Here is a 20,678-nt window from a genome sequence, read left to right as displayed (position 1 = left end):
AACTCCATTTATTTTCAGTAGGAATTAATCTTTAATTTAAAATTTTACATGACTCATCCCATTTGAGATTTTAAAAGATCGAATTTTCAGTTAAAATTGTTTTAGATACAAGCTTTGAGATCAACTCGTTTCAAAAACTCAAAGATGGCTCCACCTAAACTAAAAGTTTGAGGTCATCCCAACAGTAAAAAGAAACCCCATACTGACAACTTTTGAGTTGGTGGTTGTAACAGCTGCAGGTCAGCCATCATGGTGCTGCCTTTTAGAAAAAAAGAAATCCTAGTCTTCAGATTTCCAAATTAAATTAGCTAAATTAAGATTTTACTATCACTGCCAATACTCAGTAAACTTGACAACCCTTAATGCTTTAAGTGGCAGCCTGAAGTCTTCTCATAAATGCCAGATCCAGGCTTGGGTTCAGCTTTGAACATTATGGATGCAGACTAGAAACGTTAAGACTGAATCCTTTATCAAAGTGCAATGTTAACAGGAAAGTTTTACTGGAATTGCAGTGTAAAAACTTTAGAGAAGGATTCCTCATTTCAAAAGCTCCTGACTAGATGCTTTAAGTTACTGATAAGACAGTGCCACCTGGTGGCTTATAGCCAATAAATAGTTCAATACAGCAGCTGAACATATTATGCATGACTAAATCTGCAAGTGTCAAAATGTATTCTAAAAGAAATCAGACAAAACTCCAATTTAATGTGATCTCACTTTATTAGGTGCATTTGTCATGTTAAAGCAGTAAAATCATGGTATGATTCACTGGCCACCCCTGAGACGAAGGACCAGGTGGAGGGTGGACTCCTTCTGGATGTTGTAGTCGGACAGGGTGCGGCCATCTTCCAGCTGCTTGCCAGCAAAGATCAGCCTCTGCTGGTCAGGGGGGATGCCCTCCTTATCCTGGATCTTAGCCTTCACGTTCTCGATGGTGTCGCTTGGCTCCACCTCCAGGGTGATGGTCTTACCGGTGAGGGTCTTGACGAAGATCTGCATGCCACCCCTGAGACGGAGGACCAGGTGGAGGGTGGACTCCTTCTGGATGTTGTAGTCGGACAGGGTGCGGCCATCTTCCAGCTGCTTTCCAGCGAAGATCAGCCTCTGCTGGTCAGGGGGGATGCCCTCCTTATCCTGGATCTTAGCCTTCACGTTCTCGATGGTGTCGCTTGGCTCCACCTCCAGGGTGATGGTCTTGCCGGTGAGGGTCTTAACGAAGATCTGCATGCCACCCCTGAGACGGAGGACCAGGTGGAGGGTGGACTCCTTCTGGATGTTGTAGTCAGAGAGGGTGCGGCCATCTTCCAGCTGCTTGCCAGCAAAGATCAGCCTCTGCTGGTCAGGGGGGATGCCCTCCTTATCCTGGATCTTAGCCTTCACGTTCTCGATGGTGTCGCTTGGCTCCACCTCAAGGGTGATGGTCTTACCGGTGAGGGTCTTCACAAAGATCTGCATGTTTTTTGGCTATAAAAAAAAACCCACAAACAATGATTAAATGGTACCAACGGCATTTTAGAGAACGCAGGCAGAAGAAAGGTAGATTTGTGTAAAAGTGTCTTTCGATAACGTTATGGCGGTAGCGCGATGAGCAAATAAAATCTCTGGAAACATAAATATAACATAAGCGTTCTAAGCGAAACGACTAGCAGCAGGGCGGGTATTCAAGAAACAACGCCATTTTGGAAAAGCCATTGTTTGCCTTCCTGCTTTCACACGTATGTATGACACCGCCAGAAATGAAGTCTGGCCATTTCCCAACAACGCCATTAACCGTGTTTGACGGCATTACTCGTTCAAAAAATATATAAAAGAAACTGGCGACCAAATTGCCGGGATTTTCTCTTTCTAGAATGCTAACTGCCATACAATTTCCGGTAAAAACCAGATCGCTTTAAAAAAAAAAAAAAAAAAACGAACCCAGAACAAATATACATCAAAAAATTAACAAATTAATTCAATGTTAATACGTAGACATTGATAAAGAACAACACGATATAGAAAAAGAAAATAATTTAAAACAAACCGTACTTACAGTTGCTTTCTATTGTTTTGTAAAGAAGTAAGATGGCGAATACCGCTCTCTGACTGCTTCTGCCGCTACGAGGACGGGGGATTTTATACTGTCAATGCGCGCATCAAATGGTATTCATCCGCTCAAAAAGTAGTCCCCCAGTTACTGTTTTGGATAAAATACATGGTAGGTGGCGATGTTCTGCCCAAGGACTTTATAATGGACTAATAATGGACTTTCAAATTGTTTGCCGACCGCCGTTAAACTTCACAAATAAAGAAGAAGATGGATTAAAATACTTTTATCGTTGAATGGAGTAGGTGTTTAATTTTTATTAATAATAAAATAAATAAAAGGCAAAAAGAAATCATAATAATATATTTAAAATATTAAACCTAAAAGCTGAGATTGAAAAAAGACTAAAGGAAAAGGTATGTAGATTAATTGAAAAAAAAAAAATTTAAATCATGTCTAAACATAAATCATTAAGTCTTGGGTGATTGTTTTTTTTTTTTTTTCCAACGCATTTAGTCAAGTTTGGCCTCAGGTTAAGCAAACTTCTCAGGTGTGTCCTGTTTCCTGCAGGTTCTCAGAGACTGTGCACTCACACAAATCATCTTTTAGAAAAATCTGTTAGATGTACAAAAGAAAACCTTTATCTTTTATTCATTTATTAGATATTTAAGGTTTAAGTGGTAAATTTGTTCCCTTTCCATTTAAACATGTGCAAATAAAAGTGAAATAAAATTATGAGATTGTCTTGTGTAAAGTAGACTCTGTAAACTCTCAATTTAGGCAAATGTCTTTACTGAAAAAAGGGACTACCTAAAATTACCATGTAAATAGAAGAAAATATATCCAACAATCACACAAATATATGAAAAAAATAATTCAAAATCTATTAAAACAGAATAAATGTTCAAATGAGGCTCATTAATTAAAAGTTTTTTTTTTAAAGAATAATAGCCATTTAGTGGGTATTAAACATTCTTTTCATTAAGGGCTTAATGAAAATGAACATTTTCATCAAGCCCTCTATGCTAAAATAGATTTATTTGTCTGCTCTGATAGTCTAATCCTAAATATTGTGTTTTCATTACTTGCAAACAGCAAATCATCATAATTAATGGATTAAAGATTCTGAAAAGAAACTTAAAGAAACATCAGCCTCTGTACAAATTAATCTAAATTGCATGTTTCAATATGTAATAAAGTCAATAAAATAATTTGACTTTTCAATAAGACTTTTGTTTATTGAATGGGTCTGTATATTTGTCTATACTTACATTCACTCATCTGTTTGAAGCCTAGTGCACCTTAGGTTTATTACACCATCCATCCTTTTACTTCTTAATTTTAAAGAAATTAGAAGAATTTAGCAATACAATATTGTGCAATAAAATGCACAATAATTACAACTAATTCTAACACAAAAAAAGTTGGACTTAGTGCTCTGAGTGAACAGACTGGCATAAGGATATACATGAATCAGTGCCATTTTGGAAAAGCCATTGTTTGCCTTTCTGTTTTCAGACTGATGTGTGACACAGCTAGATATATAGTCTGGCTATTTCTAAAGAACACCAGTTGTTGTGTTTGATAGTCTTATATGGAAAACAAAGAGAATCCTGCAACCAAACTGCCAGAATGATCAATCCAGAATGCAAAACTCAATTTATGCTATTATAATTTAACTGGTTTACAGAGAGTAACTAATGGCAGCGGGACAATACTAATATTCCTGTGGGCAAAGCTTTTCAGGACCCCTTCACCAAACCAGGAAATCAATTCAGTTGCAGAACTTATCCTGTTATTGTTTACTGTTGTTTCAGATCCTGAGCATATAATAAAAGTAAAAATACATTTCAAGATGTAATGTGAGAAAGGAACTTAAATATACCAATTAATCATGACATAAAACTAAAGAAGTTGTATTTTAAAATCTCATCATGAGGATGATTTTTTTTAAAGGTGTACTAATAAAGTTCAAGGGATGCAGAGAATTATTAGGGGTAGTCGTGTTTCCTCTTTGTTTCAGGATAAAGTAGAAGTTTCTGAAATTTGAAATGTGATATCAATAACAAAGAAAGTTGGGATGAAAACGTTGAGAGAATAAAGTGTTGATATTTTGAACTAAGAACAAAATTAAGAAAAAAGGTTTTCCCTAAATGATATTAACCATGATCAGTGGACCTGGTATGACTTTCATAAGTTTATCTGAGTGCTAAGAGCTGCCAGCTGAGAAACAACCAGAGCTTTGAATATCTTCAGATATGGAAAGAAGTTCTGCACCTGTGATGGGTGACAGATGGAGACAGAGGACTTAGACAAAGAAACATTTTGTGTTTATTCACTGTTATAGCTACAGTTGAATTGATATTGCTTATGCTTCTATACTCTAAGCTGCAAGAGGACCAGAGGACCCCTTTCCCTCACTCTATTTCCAAATGTTGAAATATTTGTTAATTTAACTTTTAAAGGTGTCATCTCAAGGACATCAGACATTTCATTTTAATTTAAGTTGTGGTACCAGTAAATGCCCGACAATCCCAAATGTTAAAGTATGTTGTTTTTTTTTTTTTTTGTAAAAGTTTATTTTTTTATTTTGTTTTTGCTTTTGGGCACTTTGATCAGATCAGCCAAGCCAACAAGGGTGTGATCTCTACACAATTTTGGTCCTCGTCTTTGATTAACATCATTCATGGAAGAGAGCTAACATTAGCCTGTTTTCTATCACACAGAACTCACTTGCTGTGTAGTTGGTAAGAGATGCTGCTTGTGTAACTTTTGCCTATTGTGTAAGGGACTGGAAAGCAGTTATAAATGAAACATTACAAACTGATTTTTTTATGCCAACGCTGCGTCCTCATGTAATAAATTAAGAACGCATAAGCAGCTGGTGGGCTGGTGCTGAGATAACAGCCTGATCCTGAATGTGGAGAAGATGAAGGAGATCATTGTCGACTTCAGGAAAAATCAGGTTAACCACGCTCCGCTGCTAATCAACAGCTCAGCTGTAGAGGTTGTCAACAGCACCAAATTCCTGGGGGTGCACATCACAGACACCCTCACCTGGACTGTAAACACCACCTCACTGATCAAAAGGGCACAGATGAGCATGTACTTCCTGAGGAGGATGAGGAGAGCCCACCTGCCCCCACCCATTCTCACCACCTTCTACAGAAGCACCATAGAGAGCGTTCTGACCAGCTGTCTCACTGTGTGGTGTGGAGGCTGCAGCGCCTCAGACTGGAAGAAAGTGAGGAGAGTGGTGAGAAGAGCAGAGAAGATCATCGGGGCTCCCCTTCCCTCCATTACAGACATTTCATCCCAGCGCTGTGTCCAGAGCCCGTAACATCATCAATGACCCCTCACACCCCCACCATGGACTGTTCTCCCCGCTGCCCTGTGGGAAGAGACTTTGCAGCATCCAATGCAGGTCCAACAGATTCTGCAACAATTTTCCCCTCACTGCCATCAGACAGCTTAGGTGTTTTAAAAAAAAAATCTCTAAATCATGTCACAATCTCTGCATCACACTGATAAATCCAAACCAAAAAGAACTCAACTTCTACTGCATATTTGCACCATGTATATTTGTCTTGCAATGCTCTGAACTTCCATATCAACCTGTTTTGAACCATGTTTTTTCTCCCACCCTGTTTACATTTGACCACTGCTGCATTTTATGAAATGGAAATGTTCATATTACCGCTAAGCTGCTGCTCATTTACTGTCTGAAAACTGTACAAAACAACTTTTTGTTTTGTATACACTATGTGTTAACAAACCGACAATAAAAGTATTCTATGTCTAAGAACCTGCACAAACACACAAGTTAAATTCTCCTGTGTATCCTCTAAAGAAAAAAAGAGGTATGAAAAGAGATGTAAATAAACGCTATAACACTTTTTCCCCCTAAAAATTATTAAACATGAGCTGGTTCTGCTGGAGGTTTCTTTAGGTTTTCTCTTTTGCTATCGCAACAAGAATGCTTGGTATGAGGGATTGCTGCAAAGTCACGGTCACTATGCTAGTAGCAACTGTCACTAAATGCTCATCCAGAGCAAGAAAATTCTGCAAACTCAATGCAATCTGCTGGGTTTTCTTAACCTTTAACCAAATTGTCTGAATGGTTTAGTGAAATGACTGTAAATGTTCTGCATAGTGCTTACATTTCAACCAGTCAATCTCAATACCAGTTAATATATAACACAGCTGATGTCATCTCTATAAAGCTAGATGGCTGTAAAAAAAAATAATAAAAGATACCAGAAAAGGAAGTAAACTAAAAAAGGCTCTTAAGAATAATAAAAAAAAACACACTTAACTACAGTGATAGAAAAAAAAAGAGAACCCAGACTTACAGTTGATTTCTGCAACCTTGCTCAGAGTTTTAAAGATGGTGAAACTGCTTCCTTATTGCTGCTGTTAAAGGAACAGTGATGTATCCATTAGATTATATTGATCCACTTATAAAACAGTCCCCAATATAATACAATTCTTCAATCCTTTAGCTACAGTTAAACATTACATGAAATGAACAATAAAGGTAATTTAAGAAATATGTTTTTAAAATATTGAAGCTCATGCTGTTGTAATTGAGGGAATCTGAAAAGTATAGTTAAAAAAAAAACTAAAGCAAAACACCACTCTAAAATTAGAAATATGGTTTGACCATGCAGGGGGTGGAGTATAACTGTAAAACAGGCCTGGACTAAAATGTTCAATGCCTTGCATAGGTGTGACAATACTTTAATAGTGACTCATTACAATTTACCATTCAAATAACAGCAACAGCTCTGATATTGACTAAATGTTGTACTTACAGCATAGTTGGAAGCCTCATCACACCGCAGTCCCTGTTGCCTTTCTCTGTCTCTGCTATCTCGGTGTTTTAAACACTTGCTGTAGTGTCAGGTACTTTGTCTTCTTATGAAGATGGTAAGAAAAAAAACCCAGAAGGCTATGGTAGTCTGAATTGGTAGTCTTTAGGTACCGTATATCAAGGTAGAGCTGCTGTGGGCTCTATTCTCTCCGGCTCGGTCTAAGTTTAACCTAAGTAAACAAATACCGGTAGCTGAATGAAAAAATTTACTTACATGTTTTTGTTTACATATATAGCTTATGCCTCTGTTTTTACAAATTCTTTTATAAATATTCAACTTAGTAGTCGTTCGGATGTATTCCCCACTTTAGCTCCCCAGACGCGTAGCCAGAACATTTTTTATAAGGGTGGCGAGGCAATAACCAATGTAAACTGAGGAGTGGCCAAAAGCGGATAGGCACCAGAACCTCAGGGTCAATCTACACTGTTCCAACAGGAAAATTAACAAGCAAAACATCCATATTTTCTAAATAATGACTAACAATACTTTCCTACAGCCTTTGCTAACAAATAGACGCATATATTTAAACATCCGTAATTTCTAGATAAAAGGTATAGTGGATAAAACTCAGTTTTGAGTTCTGGGGGGGAAATCAATCTGCATAGTCATTACTTACCTACTTGTATCAATAAAACATTCTTCATAAAATTGATATTTAGAAGCACTAATATGTATATAAATTGATTATTTGATAAATTTTTATTTACATTTTTTTATTTATCTTTGATTTCAATTTAGACTCTTAGATGATTTGCAGGGACGCATTTTTTTTCTCTTTACCCCACAAAAAACAAAATCTAATTCTGAAAAGAGCATGAATTCTGCACTTATCATCTTTGATGTTAGTATGTTGATGTCTGTAATTAACCACAAAAAAATGTAAATGTTTTGAATATTCCACTTGAAAGTATTACTGTTGCTACCGTCTGTATTAGAGGGTAAAAAATGGTAGGGATGGCCACAGGGGTGGCCAATGATAGGGTAAGGGTGGCCATAGCCACCCCTGGCCCCCCATCTAGCTCTGCCCCTGTAGCTCCCGAATCCTTAATCTTCATCCTCCATCCACCTTCTTGAGCCTCCTGCCCCCCTCATCATCACAGGGAGCAGAGCTTTCTCCCGCTCCCCTCTTAAACTCTGAAATTCCCCCTCTCCCTTCTGATGTTCATAACATTAATATATTTACCTCATCTGTTCAAGACTTCATGCTTTCACAGATTGTCTGTCCTGTTTTTAATATTGTGTAAGGTTGGTGATGCTGGTGAAGATTCTCAGTCATCCAGGCCACAGTCATTCCAAAAAGGTTTAAAAATAATCCACTGGACTTTGTTTCCAAGTTTGAAGATGTTTCGCTTCCCGGAGAGCAGTAGCACTGTAAATCATTATTGGGAGGAACCATGCGAGCGTGGTGGGTAAACGGTCTTAAGGAACAGAGCTCACTGTTAACTGATCCAAGCTCGGTACGGATCGGTTTTCAGAGGGTAGTGTAAATGGGCCTAGAGAAACAGGACTACATTAAATGGTATAACTTAAACACTAAAACAAGGGAGACAAACCCACTGGAGACAAATTAAATTCATTGCGGCTTTAGACAATGCTTCTGTGGACCAATTATGATTGCTTTGAATCGAGGTGAACAGTTGTCTCAGTACTGCAGACAAACTTTACTGAGGCACAAGGTGCATCCTTTGGTTCGTGAGTCAGAACGTTTTTCATTCAGCCTTGGCAGCAACATAGTTCTAAATATTACTCAGCTTCATAGCAGAAATTAAGGAGAAACAGTTATAGCAGATTTTTCCCTCTTTTACTGCTAATTTAATCTCTTTTGTCCTCATATTAGTCATTTCATATTATGCTGGATTGAGCCTCTGTGGGCTCCGAGCTGATGAAAGCTGCCTACAGTGACTTAAACAGAAGAGCTGCTCAATGTGACTCAGTATGACTCAATATGACACAATATGACTCAATGCGACTCAATGTGAGGAAAAGGTGACTAAATGTGGAGCTGGGAGCTTGTAACTGTAGACCTTTACTAAGCTAACAATCATGTGTAAAAGTTTTCCATTTTTTTGTGTTATGATGAAAGTCACCTGTTCACTGAAAGTTTGTTTCTAATTTGTTGCCGAAAAAAGTAAGAAAACTTGAATCTATACAATGACAAAGCAAAGCATCTTATATATACCTCACAAAAAGCACAAAGTTACAAGCTGTTAATAACTTTCTCCTGCCATGTTTTTCTCCTCACTGACCTCCTTGTTTCTGTTTTTGTTTTTTCTACCATCGCATGGGAAACGACACGAGCTAAGCAGCGACTGAAGCAAAGGATCTCAAATATTTAACAGCAATAAAACGTTGATTAAAAAAGTATGAAAAAAAGGTTTTCACACTGCTAAATATTTTTAAAATGGATGACGTCAAAGTCAGTCAGACTTAAATTATTGCTACCGATATTCTTCCTCCACCCTGAAAACTGTCACACGTCAGGAGAAGAATCAACAAAAAAAGGGAAGAAAATGTATTTTTACTCACAAAAATGTTTTAAAATATAATTAAAAAATATACAAGATATGGCAGATTGTATTGATCTCACAGTGGAGAAATTCACTTGTCACATTGGCTCAATAGTCAAAGGAAGGTGCCAAAAGGAGGAAAAGGTGCATGGTGTATATACAGCGTGTCCACATATATACAGAATTAAATATATACAGTGGATCGAGAAAAAAAGAAATAGGGTAGAGATTTAAAGTGACTTATGTACATTTAAAGTTACTTATACACATATCGATTGTACATTAGTTATTGCACAAGTTATAGCAGTTATAGTGCTGCTTTGTAAAGTCTGATGGCAACAGGGATGAATGAACTGCGGTAGAGCTCCTTTTTGCAAACAGGGTGTAAAAGTCACTAAAGGAGGAGCTCTTCTAAAGTCTGGTGCAGAGGGAGGAAGGTGTTGTCCATGATGGATGTAAGCTTGGACAGCACCCTCCTCCTGCCACTTCCTCCCCTGAGTCCAGAGTGCAGCCTGGGACAGAAGCGGCCTTTTTCACCAGTTTGTTCAGTCTCTTTCTGTCCCGCTCTGTGCTGCCAGGGGCCCAGCAGACTACAGCGTAGAGGAGGGCTGATGCCACCACAGAGTCATAAAAGGTTTTAAGCAGGGGCCTGCTCACTCCAAGGACCTCAGCCTCCTCAGTAGGTAGAGGCAGCTCTGGCCCTTCTTATTCAGGGCGTCTGTGTTATGAGACCAGTCCAGTTTATTGTTGACTTAAAAACTCAGGTATATACAGTAATTAAAAACTATATTGTCCTGCATGTTGCTGTTCATCACTCATCTGATCCCATCTGTCCACCCTCCACCCAGCCATGAAATCTCCACACAACTAATGCAAAGCAAATCTATGGCACAACCTCCTCTGGCGGCCTCAGCTCAGTGGGATTCCATGCCCTCTTGGATTAAACCTTGAATCTAAAACCAAACCAAGTTACCTGTTTTATTTTTTCTTATTGAAATCCATTTGCTATAACAATCATATCACTGGTCTCTCCTCTGCACTGTTTACCGAGTTGCACTTAACAAACCGTTTAAACTGTTTAAAAAAAGCACGATAAAAGCTTCCTAACCATTGATAGTTTTTTTGATCACATTTTCCAACCCAACCATTGAATCCTATTTATTTATTTCACACTTCCTGTTTGTGCAGGTAGTTTAATTACTATGGTTTGTGTCTCTGTGCTTGACTGGCCAGAAAATGGCCTGACTCAAAGAGAATCTGTGTGGCATACTAAAGTAAAGACTAATTTACAGTGAGGGCTGAAAAGACCCAATATTTCTGTGTAAATCTAATTTGGGTCTTATTAGGAGCATCTCTGTGACCCAAACATTGAACTTTGTGCTGCTGGATAACAACCATACTATCTCCCCAGGGAGTTTACACAGGTAATCATGATTGACTCACAGAATGTGTCTCCGATTGCATCAACTACTGCGTCTGCACCATGGTCCCACCAAAGGCTGTCCTTTGTTACCCAAATAACAAGCCATGGGTGACAAAGGACATAAAGATCATCCTTAACAACAAGAAGAGGGCTTTCATAGCTGGAAACAAAGAAGAGGTTGGAACGATCAGGAGGGAGCTGAAAGTGAAGCTTATAGAACCTACGGTCAAATACAGAAGGAAGCTAGAGAGGAACACCCCACTGGCTTCACACCATCCAGCAGCAGAGGTGTGAGGGGCAGGGTGGACGTGGCCAATGACATTAATCTGTTTAACAGATTTGAGTCTGTGAATCCAGCTCACCTGCAGCCAGACCCCACTCCATGCTCTTACTCTCTCCCTGGCTGGTCCCACAGCTCCTCATCTTCCTGTGATGGCCCCCTTCACACCACCTCCCCCAGGTCCCAGGCTGAATGCACTCTCTGGCATAGCACCTCCACCCCTCCCCCTCCTGTCACCTCCACAATGATTATCATCCCTGATCATGTCAGGAGACGGCTGAGCAGACTCCACTCAGGTAAGTCTGCAGGCCCGGATGGCGTGAGGCCCCAGGTGGTCAAAGTCTGTGCCCCCAGCCATGTGGAGTCCTCCTCTGCATTTTCAGCCTGAGCTTGAGGCCCCGTCCACACGAAGTCAAAACGAACACGAAACGCTGATATTTTCCAAAACGTTTGCAGTAAAGACGGAGACGTAAAATAAATGTGAGCGTCCACACGAATGCATGAAAACGCTGCAAAATGTATGCCAGGCCTGTAAGTGGCGCTGTGGTGCCAAAGCAAAAATAAGCGACGAAATGTTGGGCATGCGCACTAATATTTATACATGGTTGCCCTGCGGGTCTATTTTCGTGGTTAAGTCAAATTCAGGTGCTGAACTATGTCGTCGATATTGCTCTGTTCTTCCTGGAGATATTCCAGAAGAAGATTCTGTTGTAAGCCCGACAGCAGGGTGAGTAGCATTAGCAGCAACGGCGCCATTGTTGTTGTGATGTGTCGCGCATGCGTGTTTAGAGGCGACGCTATGACGCATGCGTGTAAAAAAAAATATGGAAACGCGAAAACGCCGTTTCGAAATCTTCCCACTCTGAAGGCTGAATAAAAAAAAGATCGTTTACAGACCCCCGAAACGCCGGCTTCGTGTGGATGAGAGGCTGGTTTGGTGAAAAATTTGTGCGTTTAGGCCAGGGTTCGTCTTCGTGTGGACGGGGCCTGAGTCTTCACAGGGTCCCTGTGATGAACGTCATGCATCGTTCCTGTACAGAAGAAGCCGTGCCCCAGTGGTTCCAAGGACTACAGACCCTGGCATTGACGTCACACATCATGAAGACCCTGGAGCAGCTCCGGTGCCACAGGAATCATTCCTGCCTGTGGCCATTGGTGTCCTTTGCTGTATGTCTTACCCTTCTCTCTAATCCCAGTTCCTATCTGCCTACTTTCATAAATTGACAAAAATAAAGGAACTAGAGCCCAAAAAGATCATCTTTAAAAAAAGCTATCAATCAGAATGCCTGTGTGGTGCTTCTAAATGTAGGATATTTGTGTTAAAAATATGCCTGTTTGAGTCATAATAATTCAGAACCACCTGGTATGTGCCGCCGCATGATTTTACTGCAAAGTGACATTAAATAAATATCGCATCGTAAATAATTTAAACAAATTGTATTATCATTATTATATAAAATACTCCTAGAATAATCGTTTCACATCCTTTTTTTTTATTAAAATTTTTATTTACTGTGCTGAATAAAATAAAAATGTCGCCGCACCTGAATAACATCTGCTGACATTAACAAGCCCAACAATAGGATACCAGACAATATTAATAAATAGTCTGACTCTAATCAGTATTTAAGACCTTAAAAATCCTCTGTCTCCCTCTCTCCTGTTTTAGACCTACCTCCCCTGCAGTGACTTTTGGGGCGAAGCAAGGGGGATCAACAAAGTATGAGATTGAGTTTCTTTCTCAGTCTTTAGGCATCAAATGAAATATACACTATATTGCCAAAAGTATTTGCTCACCTGCCTTGACTCACATATGAGCTTAAGTGACATCCCGTTCCTAATCCATAGGGTTCAATATGACGTCGGTCCACCCTTTGCAGCTAGAACAGCTTCAACTCTTCTGGGAAGGCTGTCCACAAGGTTTAGGAGTGTGTTTATGGGAATTTTTGACCATTCTTCCAGAAGCGCATTTGTGAGGTCGCACACTGATGTTGGACGAGAAGGCCTGGCTCTCAGTCTCCGCTCTAATTCATCCCAAAGGTGTTCTATCGGGTTGAGGTCAGGACTCTGTGCAGGCCAGTCAAGTTCATCCACACCAGACTCTGTCATCCATGTCTTTATGGACCTTGCTTTGTGCACTGGTGCACAGTCATGTTGGAAGAGGAAGGGGCCAGCTCCAAACTGTTCCCACAAAGTTGGGAGCATGGAATTGTCCAAAATGTCTTGGTATGCTGAAGCATTCAGAGTTCCTTTCACTGGAACTAAGGGGCCAAGCCCAGCTCCTGAAAAACAACCCCACACCATAATCCCCCCTCCACCAAACTTTACACTTGGCACAATGCAGTCAGACAAGTACCGTTCTCCTGGCAACCGCCAAACCCAGACCCGTCCATCAGATTGCCAGATGGAGAAGCGCGATTCGTCACTCCAGAGAACGCGTCTCCACTGCTCTAGAGTCCAGTGGCGGCGTGCTTTACACCACCGCATCCGACGCTTTGCATTGCACTTGGTGATGTATGGCTTGGATGCAGCTGCTCGACCATGGAAACCCATTCCATGAAGCTCTCTGCGCACTGTTCTTGAGCTAATCTGAAGGCCACATGAAGTTTGGAGGTCTGTAGTGATTGACTCTGCAGAAAGTTGGCGACCTCTTCGCACTATGCGCGTCAGCATCCGCTGACCCCGCTCCGTCAGTTTACGTGGCCTACCACTTCGTGGCTGAGTTGCTGTCGTTCCCAAACACTTCCATTTTCTTATAATACAGCTGACAGTTAACTGTGGAATATTTAGGACGAGGAAATTTCACGACTGGATTTGTTGCACAGGTGGCATCCTATCACAGTTCCACGCTGGAATTCACTGAGCTCCTGAGAGCGACCCATTCTTTCACAAATGTTTGTAAAAACAGTCTGCATGCCTAGGTGCTTGAATTTATACACCTGTGGCCATGGAAGTGATTGGAACACCTGATTCCAATAATTTGGATGGGTGAGCAAATACTTTTGGCAATATAGTGTATTTAAGTATATTTTAGGTACAAATGAGATAAACCACATCTTCTTTTTTGTCCTCCTGTTTTTCATCATTTCTTTGTTATCAATCTCTCCTCCCTATATTCCTCTCTGATTGTCTGATATATTTTGGAAAGCTCTTCCTCTAGCTGGGTACATATCAACTATTTGTGTTACGTTGCACCGTGGTTGGAAAGTAACTAGTTCAATTACTCACAATACTCTATTGAAATATATTCTTACTGAAATTTAGACCCTTTTTAAGTAGTTAATTAAAGCTGGAATTTTAATTTCACTTGAATGGGTTTTGATTTAAGAATTTTACTCAAAAACATTGAAAACTGTTGATGAGCATTGGAGGAAAAATAATGGAGGAAATATCTGACAGGGGGAAGTTTGAAGCAAATCGGGATAAATAGTATATAGGTTAATAAAAAAAAGGGAAAATTACACTACGTAATAATTTCGTTCTGTATTTTTTTCCTTTCTTTTATTTTATGTTCAATAACACTATGATGCATATTCTTATGCAAAAACCTATCCTGATTAAAATTGGATAATATAAAAAAACACACAACTGCTATCAACTAAAAATGAATTGAAACAGAATACTGAAGTGATTACTGCATGTTAGGGAAAAACTGTGATTTGGCCATTGGGAGTCAATAAAGAAAACCTACAAAATAACTTTTACTTAAAGGAAAATTTAAATTAAGTACTCCTTACTTACATCAGGAGAGACCAGGCAGATTTGCATGGGGGCCGAGTCCCCCCCGCCTCCACCTTTAGCTTTACCCCTGGCCTGCTAGAGACAGACACCCTCCCCAGTCTGCCTCTGTAACTTTTTTTTTTATGCTGAACACCTTGCAGTCAGAGATATCAGCAACTCCACTGTTTTTAATTTAGCTTTTTAAGATTAAAGTGATTTATCTGCTTGATGTTCAGTTTTATATACACAACAGACAGTGAAATACAATCCAGAGATACTCCTATAATGTTTTTAATCTCTTTTCATCAATGACCTCAAAAATATGTCCCAACAATTTTACCCTGGAAACATAGAAATTACAGAATGTATCTAAGAGTCCAAAGGGCAGAAAAGTTTAATTCAGGCTCATTGATATCAAAGTATCTTTGGACATTAACAGCCTTTAAACAGGTATTAAACGTGCTTTACATTGACCTCAAATTTCTGTGTTAAAATAGATGTGCTGGAATGATGTAGTCTAAAACTGTATAGTTGTGTTTTCACTACTCGCAAATAGAAAATCAAAATGGCTCTTAATCGATAGGACCTGGAAACGTAAACCTGTGTGATCAATCTATATTATGTTTCTCTAAGAAATTGAGTAAAATAAATAATTTTTTATGATATTTCTGTTTTCACCGGTCACAGGAAACCTCTCCAACATACACCCAAAGCTTATTTGACTTTTTTTTTTCTACTATAGTGATGTCTCCAGTACAATGTCTGCCTGGTTTACTAAGTTACTGAATATCAATCTTAGTCAGTGCACTAAGAAAGACTTTAACGACAGAGTGCATTATATACACATACCTTCATTGATAAGCCTGTTTTAGCATTAGGTGAGGTGAACACTTGGACTGTGCTATAAGCAGAAATTATGAACTGTATTCAAGTTTTGTTTAAAAACAGACGTGTGTTCACCTGCTCAAATTTGATGTTAAGCTTCTAGTTTATTCCAGCTACTATAACAGCAAATACAGGATTTCACTTATACAATGTGTATGCATGGAAGCCAGTATGTCTGGACCACAAGCACCAGTTTGGATCTTGCAGAATGTCCATTTTATCAGAACCAGGCAAATCTTTCCTCAAACCTCAGCTTCTAAAAGCTGTTGAACCATCTGACTCCAGCCATTTTTCTCATTGGTGTGAGAAGCCCAGAAGATGCTGATGGCATGCAGTTTCAGGTTGGTCACAGAACACATATACAACCCATATGCTTGAAAGGATCAGTTTTACAAAGATTGTCAGCCATATTGGATATTTGATGTAGTTCAGGAAATTGTGAATTGTGAACTGGATCTTTAGTGGACCAGTAATGCCCCAACAGCTGCTTTTCATTTAAAGTAAACATGTACCCATTTAATGCCTGGGGTTAATACCAAGTCTGCAAAAATGCAGTTTTACATTTAACATATCGACAAAATCATAAAATATTTAATAAAACCATATTTTTCATAAGCATGTTTTAGTTATTCAAAGTTTCATGGTTACTAGGACAACACATCTCCAGGAATTTATAATCAACATTTAATTTTGACGAGGAAACCAGACCAGAATGTTAAGTTTAACATCTGCTTTTATTTATGGATTGAACATATATATTGGATTTGGTCACTGGTGTAACATTTTCTAAAATCACTTGTTGACATAACATTTTCAGAGAATGGAATCATTAATCTTTACTGGCCACCCCTGAGACGGAGGACCAGGTGGAGGGTGGACTCCTTCTGGATGTTGTAGTCAGACAGGGTGCGGCCATCTTCCAGCTGCTTGCCAGCAAAGATCAGCCTCTGCTGGTCAGGGGGGATGCCTTCCTTATCCTGGATCTTAGCTTTGACGTTCTCGATGGTGTCACTTGGCTCCACCTCCAGGGTGATGGTCTTACCAGTGAGGGTTTTGACGAAGATCTGCATGCCACCCCTGAGACGGAGGACCAGGTGGAGGGTGGACTCCTTCTGGATGTTGTAGTCAGACAGGGTGCGGCCATCTTCCAGCTGCTTGCCAGCAAAAATCAGCCTCTGCTGGTCAGGGGGGATGCCTTCCTTATCCTGGATCTTAGCTTTGACGTTCTCAATGGTGTCACTTGGCTCCACCTCCAGGGTGATGGTCTTACCGGTGAGGGTCTTGACGAAGATCTGCATGCCACCCCTGAGACGGAGGACCAGGTGGAGGGTGGACTCCTTCTGGATGTTGTAGTCGGACAGGGTGCGGCCATCTTCCAGCTGCTTGCCAGCAAAGATCAGCCTCTGCTGGTCAGGGGGGATGCCCTCCTTATCCTGGATCTTAGCCTTCACGTTCTCGATGGTGTCGCTTGGCTCCACCTCCAGGGTGATGGTCTTACCGGTGAGGGTCTTGACGAAGATCTGCATGCCACCCCTGAGACGGAGGACCAGGTGGAGGGTGGACTCCTTCTGGATGTTGTAGTCGGACAGGGTGCGGCCATCTTCCAGCTGCTTGCCAGCAAAGATCAGCCTCTGCTGGTCAGGGGGGATGCCTTCCTTATCCTGGATCTTAGCCTTCACGTTCTCGATGGTGTCGCTTGGCTCCACCTCCAGGGTGATGGTCTTACCGGTGAGGGTCTTGACGAAGATCTGCATGCCACCCCTGAGACGGAGGACCAGGTGGAGGGTGGACTCCTTCTGGATGTTGTAGTCGGACAGGGTGCGGCCATCTTCCAGCTGCTTGCCAGCAAAGATCAGCCTCTGCTGGTCAGGGGGGATGCCTTCCTTATCCTGGATCTTAGCCTTCACGTTCTCGATGGTGTCGCTTGGCTCCACCTCCAGGGTGATGGTCTTACCGGTGAGGGTCTTGACGAAGATCTGCATGCCACCCCTGAGACGGAGGACCAGGTGGAGGGTGGACTCCTTCTGGATGTTGTAGTCGGACAGGGTGCGGCCATCTTCCAGCTGCTTGCCAGCAAAGATCAGCCTCTGCTGGTCAGGGGGGATGCCCTCCTTATCTTGGATCTTAGCCTTCACATTTTCAATGGTGTCGCTGGGCTCCACCTCCAGGGTGATGGTCTTGCCAGTGAGGGTTTTGACGAAGATCTGCATTTTGTACCTGATCTATTAAAAAAAAAATAAAATAAAAATAAATACACTCCAAACCTATTATATTCTGACTTAATCTCTGTCGTGCTAATACTTCATTGCTATATACAATGCAAAGATGAGGAACTACATGCTACAGGATAGTTCCTACTAAATGTGTTTTTTTTTTTTTTTAATAAGTCATAATCAAATCCCACTTCTTTAAAACCTATCTCCACTTCTCTTTTGGGACGCAAACATTTCCTTACTAGGAAACGGCAAAGGTCGACAATTCTGTACACTGAAAAAAGTCAAGTGAATAACTAAATACGTTAAATAATCCTAAAATTTATCAGGAACACAAGAGGAAATTGAAGCATTTGACCGCGCCTTAGCCACCATTAGCGGCGGACTGGGCGCCATTTTGAGCTCATGTAGTCCTTTGTTCGCCGGTTAACCGCCAATGGCCGAACCTTTAACTGTCGCCTTACTGCTACAGCATAGGAACGCTAAACTTCTATACTTGCCAGATCTAGAACAGTATTTTATGTATTTGTTGAAGTTCAAAAATAAAACAGTATACGTTACGACCGTCAAACCTTAAATTTTAAAATTAAAAAGAGGACTTAAAGCACATAAACTTCCTAGTACATTAAGATGATAAAATATGTCGTAGTCTACCACATTTTAATTTTACTTACACTTCCGTATAACGTCTGTAAACGCCGGTCGCGTTAGTTATCTCGTCGAAGAGGGTATCTTGCTGCTTCGGAACTGCTGCAGCGACGGCGTCGAAGCTGGTTTTAAACCATACGGGGTTGCCAGATTTGACTCACGGTTTCTAGCCCAAAAGCAGTGAAAACTCCGCCCAACCTGGCAACACTGATACTGAGCTGAACAACCCCCCAGAATCTGCTAGAAACGCCACGACAACAAGAATTTGCTCCAAGATTCTGATTGGGTAATGCAGTTGTTTGTTTGCTCCGTGATTGGTTGTTGAGTCACATTAGGTAATCCATGGTGACTGAATCATGTGAGATGAATCGCCTTATAATATACTTTTTTTAAGAAATATACCCGACACTAGTGGAATATTCCATCTGTAGGTTAAGGTTTTCACAGTAAAATACGTGTTTTCGGGGATTTCAGTTTAAGTTATACAAAATAAAACACGACTTTCGATGGTTTTTCGGGTTTTTATCTTGCCTGAATGACTTTGCATTTATCTGAGTCGTACCCGGAAGGACAGACATGCCCAAGCAAAATCTCAAATATTACATTATCCAATAGATTTCTGTTAATACAGCGAATAAAGCGGTTATTATAGAACACTCATATATGATTACATCTTTTTTTGACCAGTTCTCATTAATAATCTCCAAGTCAACATTGAAACCAACAGGATTCCTTATCTTTTATCATCTTTATGCTTTCCCGAGGTCATTGGTGTGACATGCAGTGGAAGCATAATCAAGAAAGCAGAGTCAGATGACGAACAGTGCGTTTCCCGACAAGATTAATATACTTATATCAGGATATTTGAATCTGTCCAGCTTGAGTAGTTCTGTTAGTTTCTCAATTGTACTTTTTTCTATAGATATTAAATGTTAGATGTTAAAGATGTTAGGTTTCCATGACAATAAAATGGTGCTGACTGATGCTATAGTCTATATATATCTTAAAATATTCTTAGATTGAACTATTAGGTAACGATTGCAAGCCTTTTCATTTTTATCTTGCACCAAGTTACCAGACTTAGAGGGAAGGACTAAAACAACAAGTAGAGCTTTATTTTTCAGTTTGAAATTATATAAAGGGTTGATATGCAGCTCTGTAACTTACTTATGGTCTATTTTGGGCCACATATTGGATAACAGTACTGAGAGTATGTATTTGGGTCACAGTATTCTCTCAGCCCACCCATTCAGGACCATGTCATATGAACCCGTGATCTACCACGTTATTGCAGGTCTACATCTTGTGGGCTGATCTTTTTCAGCCTCTCAGGAATGTGTTTGTTCAAGTCTGTTGCACATTGCCCTGCCCCTTGTTTGAATTATCAACTAAGTTTCAGGAAAACAACTCACAAAAGCAGAACTAGGTCTAGCCCACTTTTATGAACACTCTATAAGACTACCTTTTCAATCATCAGTCACTTTTAACATGTTCAGCAGTTTTGGTTGATCTAGTCTAGGTGAAAGGTCTTTTGTAATTGTGAAACTTATCAGTGTCCTACTTTGTTTGGTCTCTCTGTGATTTCCGTGATAGGATGACTGGAATATTCCAGCTGGCTCCACATCAGCAGGTTTCGCAACAAACACGTCACGCCAAGTTCAGCTGAACTTTTATGTAAGTGTTTGGTAAATAGATAGCAGTTTATATGATTTACTAACAGCGAGACGAAAAGAACATCGGTAAACTATACCGATGTTTTTGCTTCTCTTATTTTAAGGATGGACCTTGTGAAACATTCAGGTGGATGCCACTGTGGAGCTGTTAGATTTGAAGTCTGGAGTTCCCCCAACCTCCATGTCTTCCACTGCAAGTGTGTATCATTAATCTCATTTCATATTGTATTACATCCATCTTAGAACATTATCAGTGGATGGAAGAACTAAAACAATTTTTAAATCAAACCGAAACAATGCCCGGGTACTTTTTAGGTGTAGTTTGTTTCATGATAACCACAAACCTATCTTTTATTGAATAATTTTGTGTTAAATCGACAGAAAATGTAAGCTTTCAAACTTCTGCTCCACCCACCTTCTTATCAAGTC

The 20,678-nt window shown here is 40.2% G+C and overlaps 2 protein-coding genes across 6 annotated transcripts in view; one reads left to right on the top strand and one right to left on the bottom strand.

Annotated features, from left to right (window-relative positions):
- Positions 1–701: 701 nt before the first annotated feature.
- ubb (ubiquitin B) lies at positions 702–18,761 on the bottom strand. Of its 2 annotated transcripts, XM_038297597.1 has the most exons (3): positions 18,603–18,761; positions 16,559–17,937; positions 702–1,456 (listed from the first exon to the last, which is right to left on the bottom strand). In XM_038297597.1, exons 2-3 carry the CDS (start codon positions 17,923–17,925, stop codon positions 766–768), a joined length of 2,058 nt encoding a protein of 685 aa, XP_038153525.1. In that variant the 5' UTR covers positions 17,926–17,937; positions 18,603–18,761; the 3' UTR covers positions 702–765. The 2 variants fall into 2 exon arrangements, with proteins under 2 accessions (XP_038153525.1, XP_038153524.1); XM_038297596.1 differs by lacking the exons at positions 16,559–17,937; positions 18,603–18,761 and adding an exon at positions 2,033–2,183 and having other exon boundaries at positions 702–1,464.
- Positions 18,742–20,678, top strand: part of cenpv (centromere protein V) — a 3,546-nt gene continuing 1,609 nt past the window's right edge. Inside the window, exons 1-3 of one of the 4 annotated variants that reach the window (XM_038297598.1) lie at positions 18,742–18,862; positions 20,170–20,250; positions 20,354–20,446. In XM_038297598.1, coding sequence (XP_038153526.1) covers positions 20,249–20,250; positions 20,354–20,446 — 95 coding nt within the window. In that variant the 5' untranslated portion in view covers positions 18,742–18,862; positions 20,170–20,248. The other 3 variants (XM_038297599.1, XM_038297600.1, XM_038297601.1) reach the window with 3 other exon arrangements.

This window comes from Cyprinodon tularosa, unplaced genomic scaffold (assembly GCF_016077235.1).
Source record: "Cyprinodon tularosa strain WSP-4 unplaced genomic scaffold, ASM1607723v1 ctg392, whole genome shotgun sequence".
In the NCBI taxonomy this organism is placed as follows: Eukaryota; Metazoa; Chordata; class Actinopteri; order Cyprinodontiformes; family Cyprinodontidae; genus Cyprinodon; species Cyprinodon tularosa.
The sequence above is the reverse complement of the archived record's forward strand: the minus strand, read 5'-3'. Positions and strand labels throughout refer to the sequence as shown.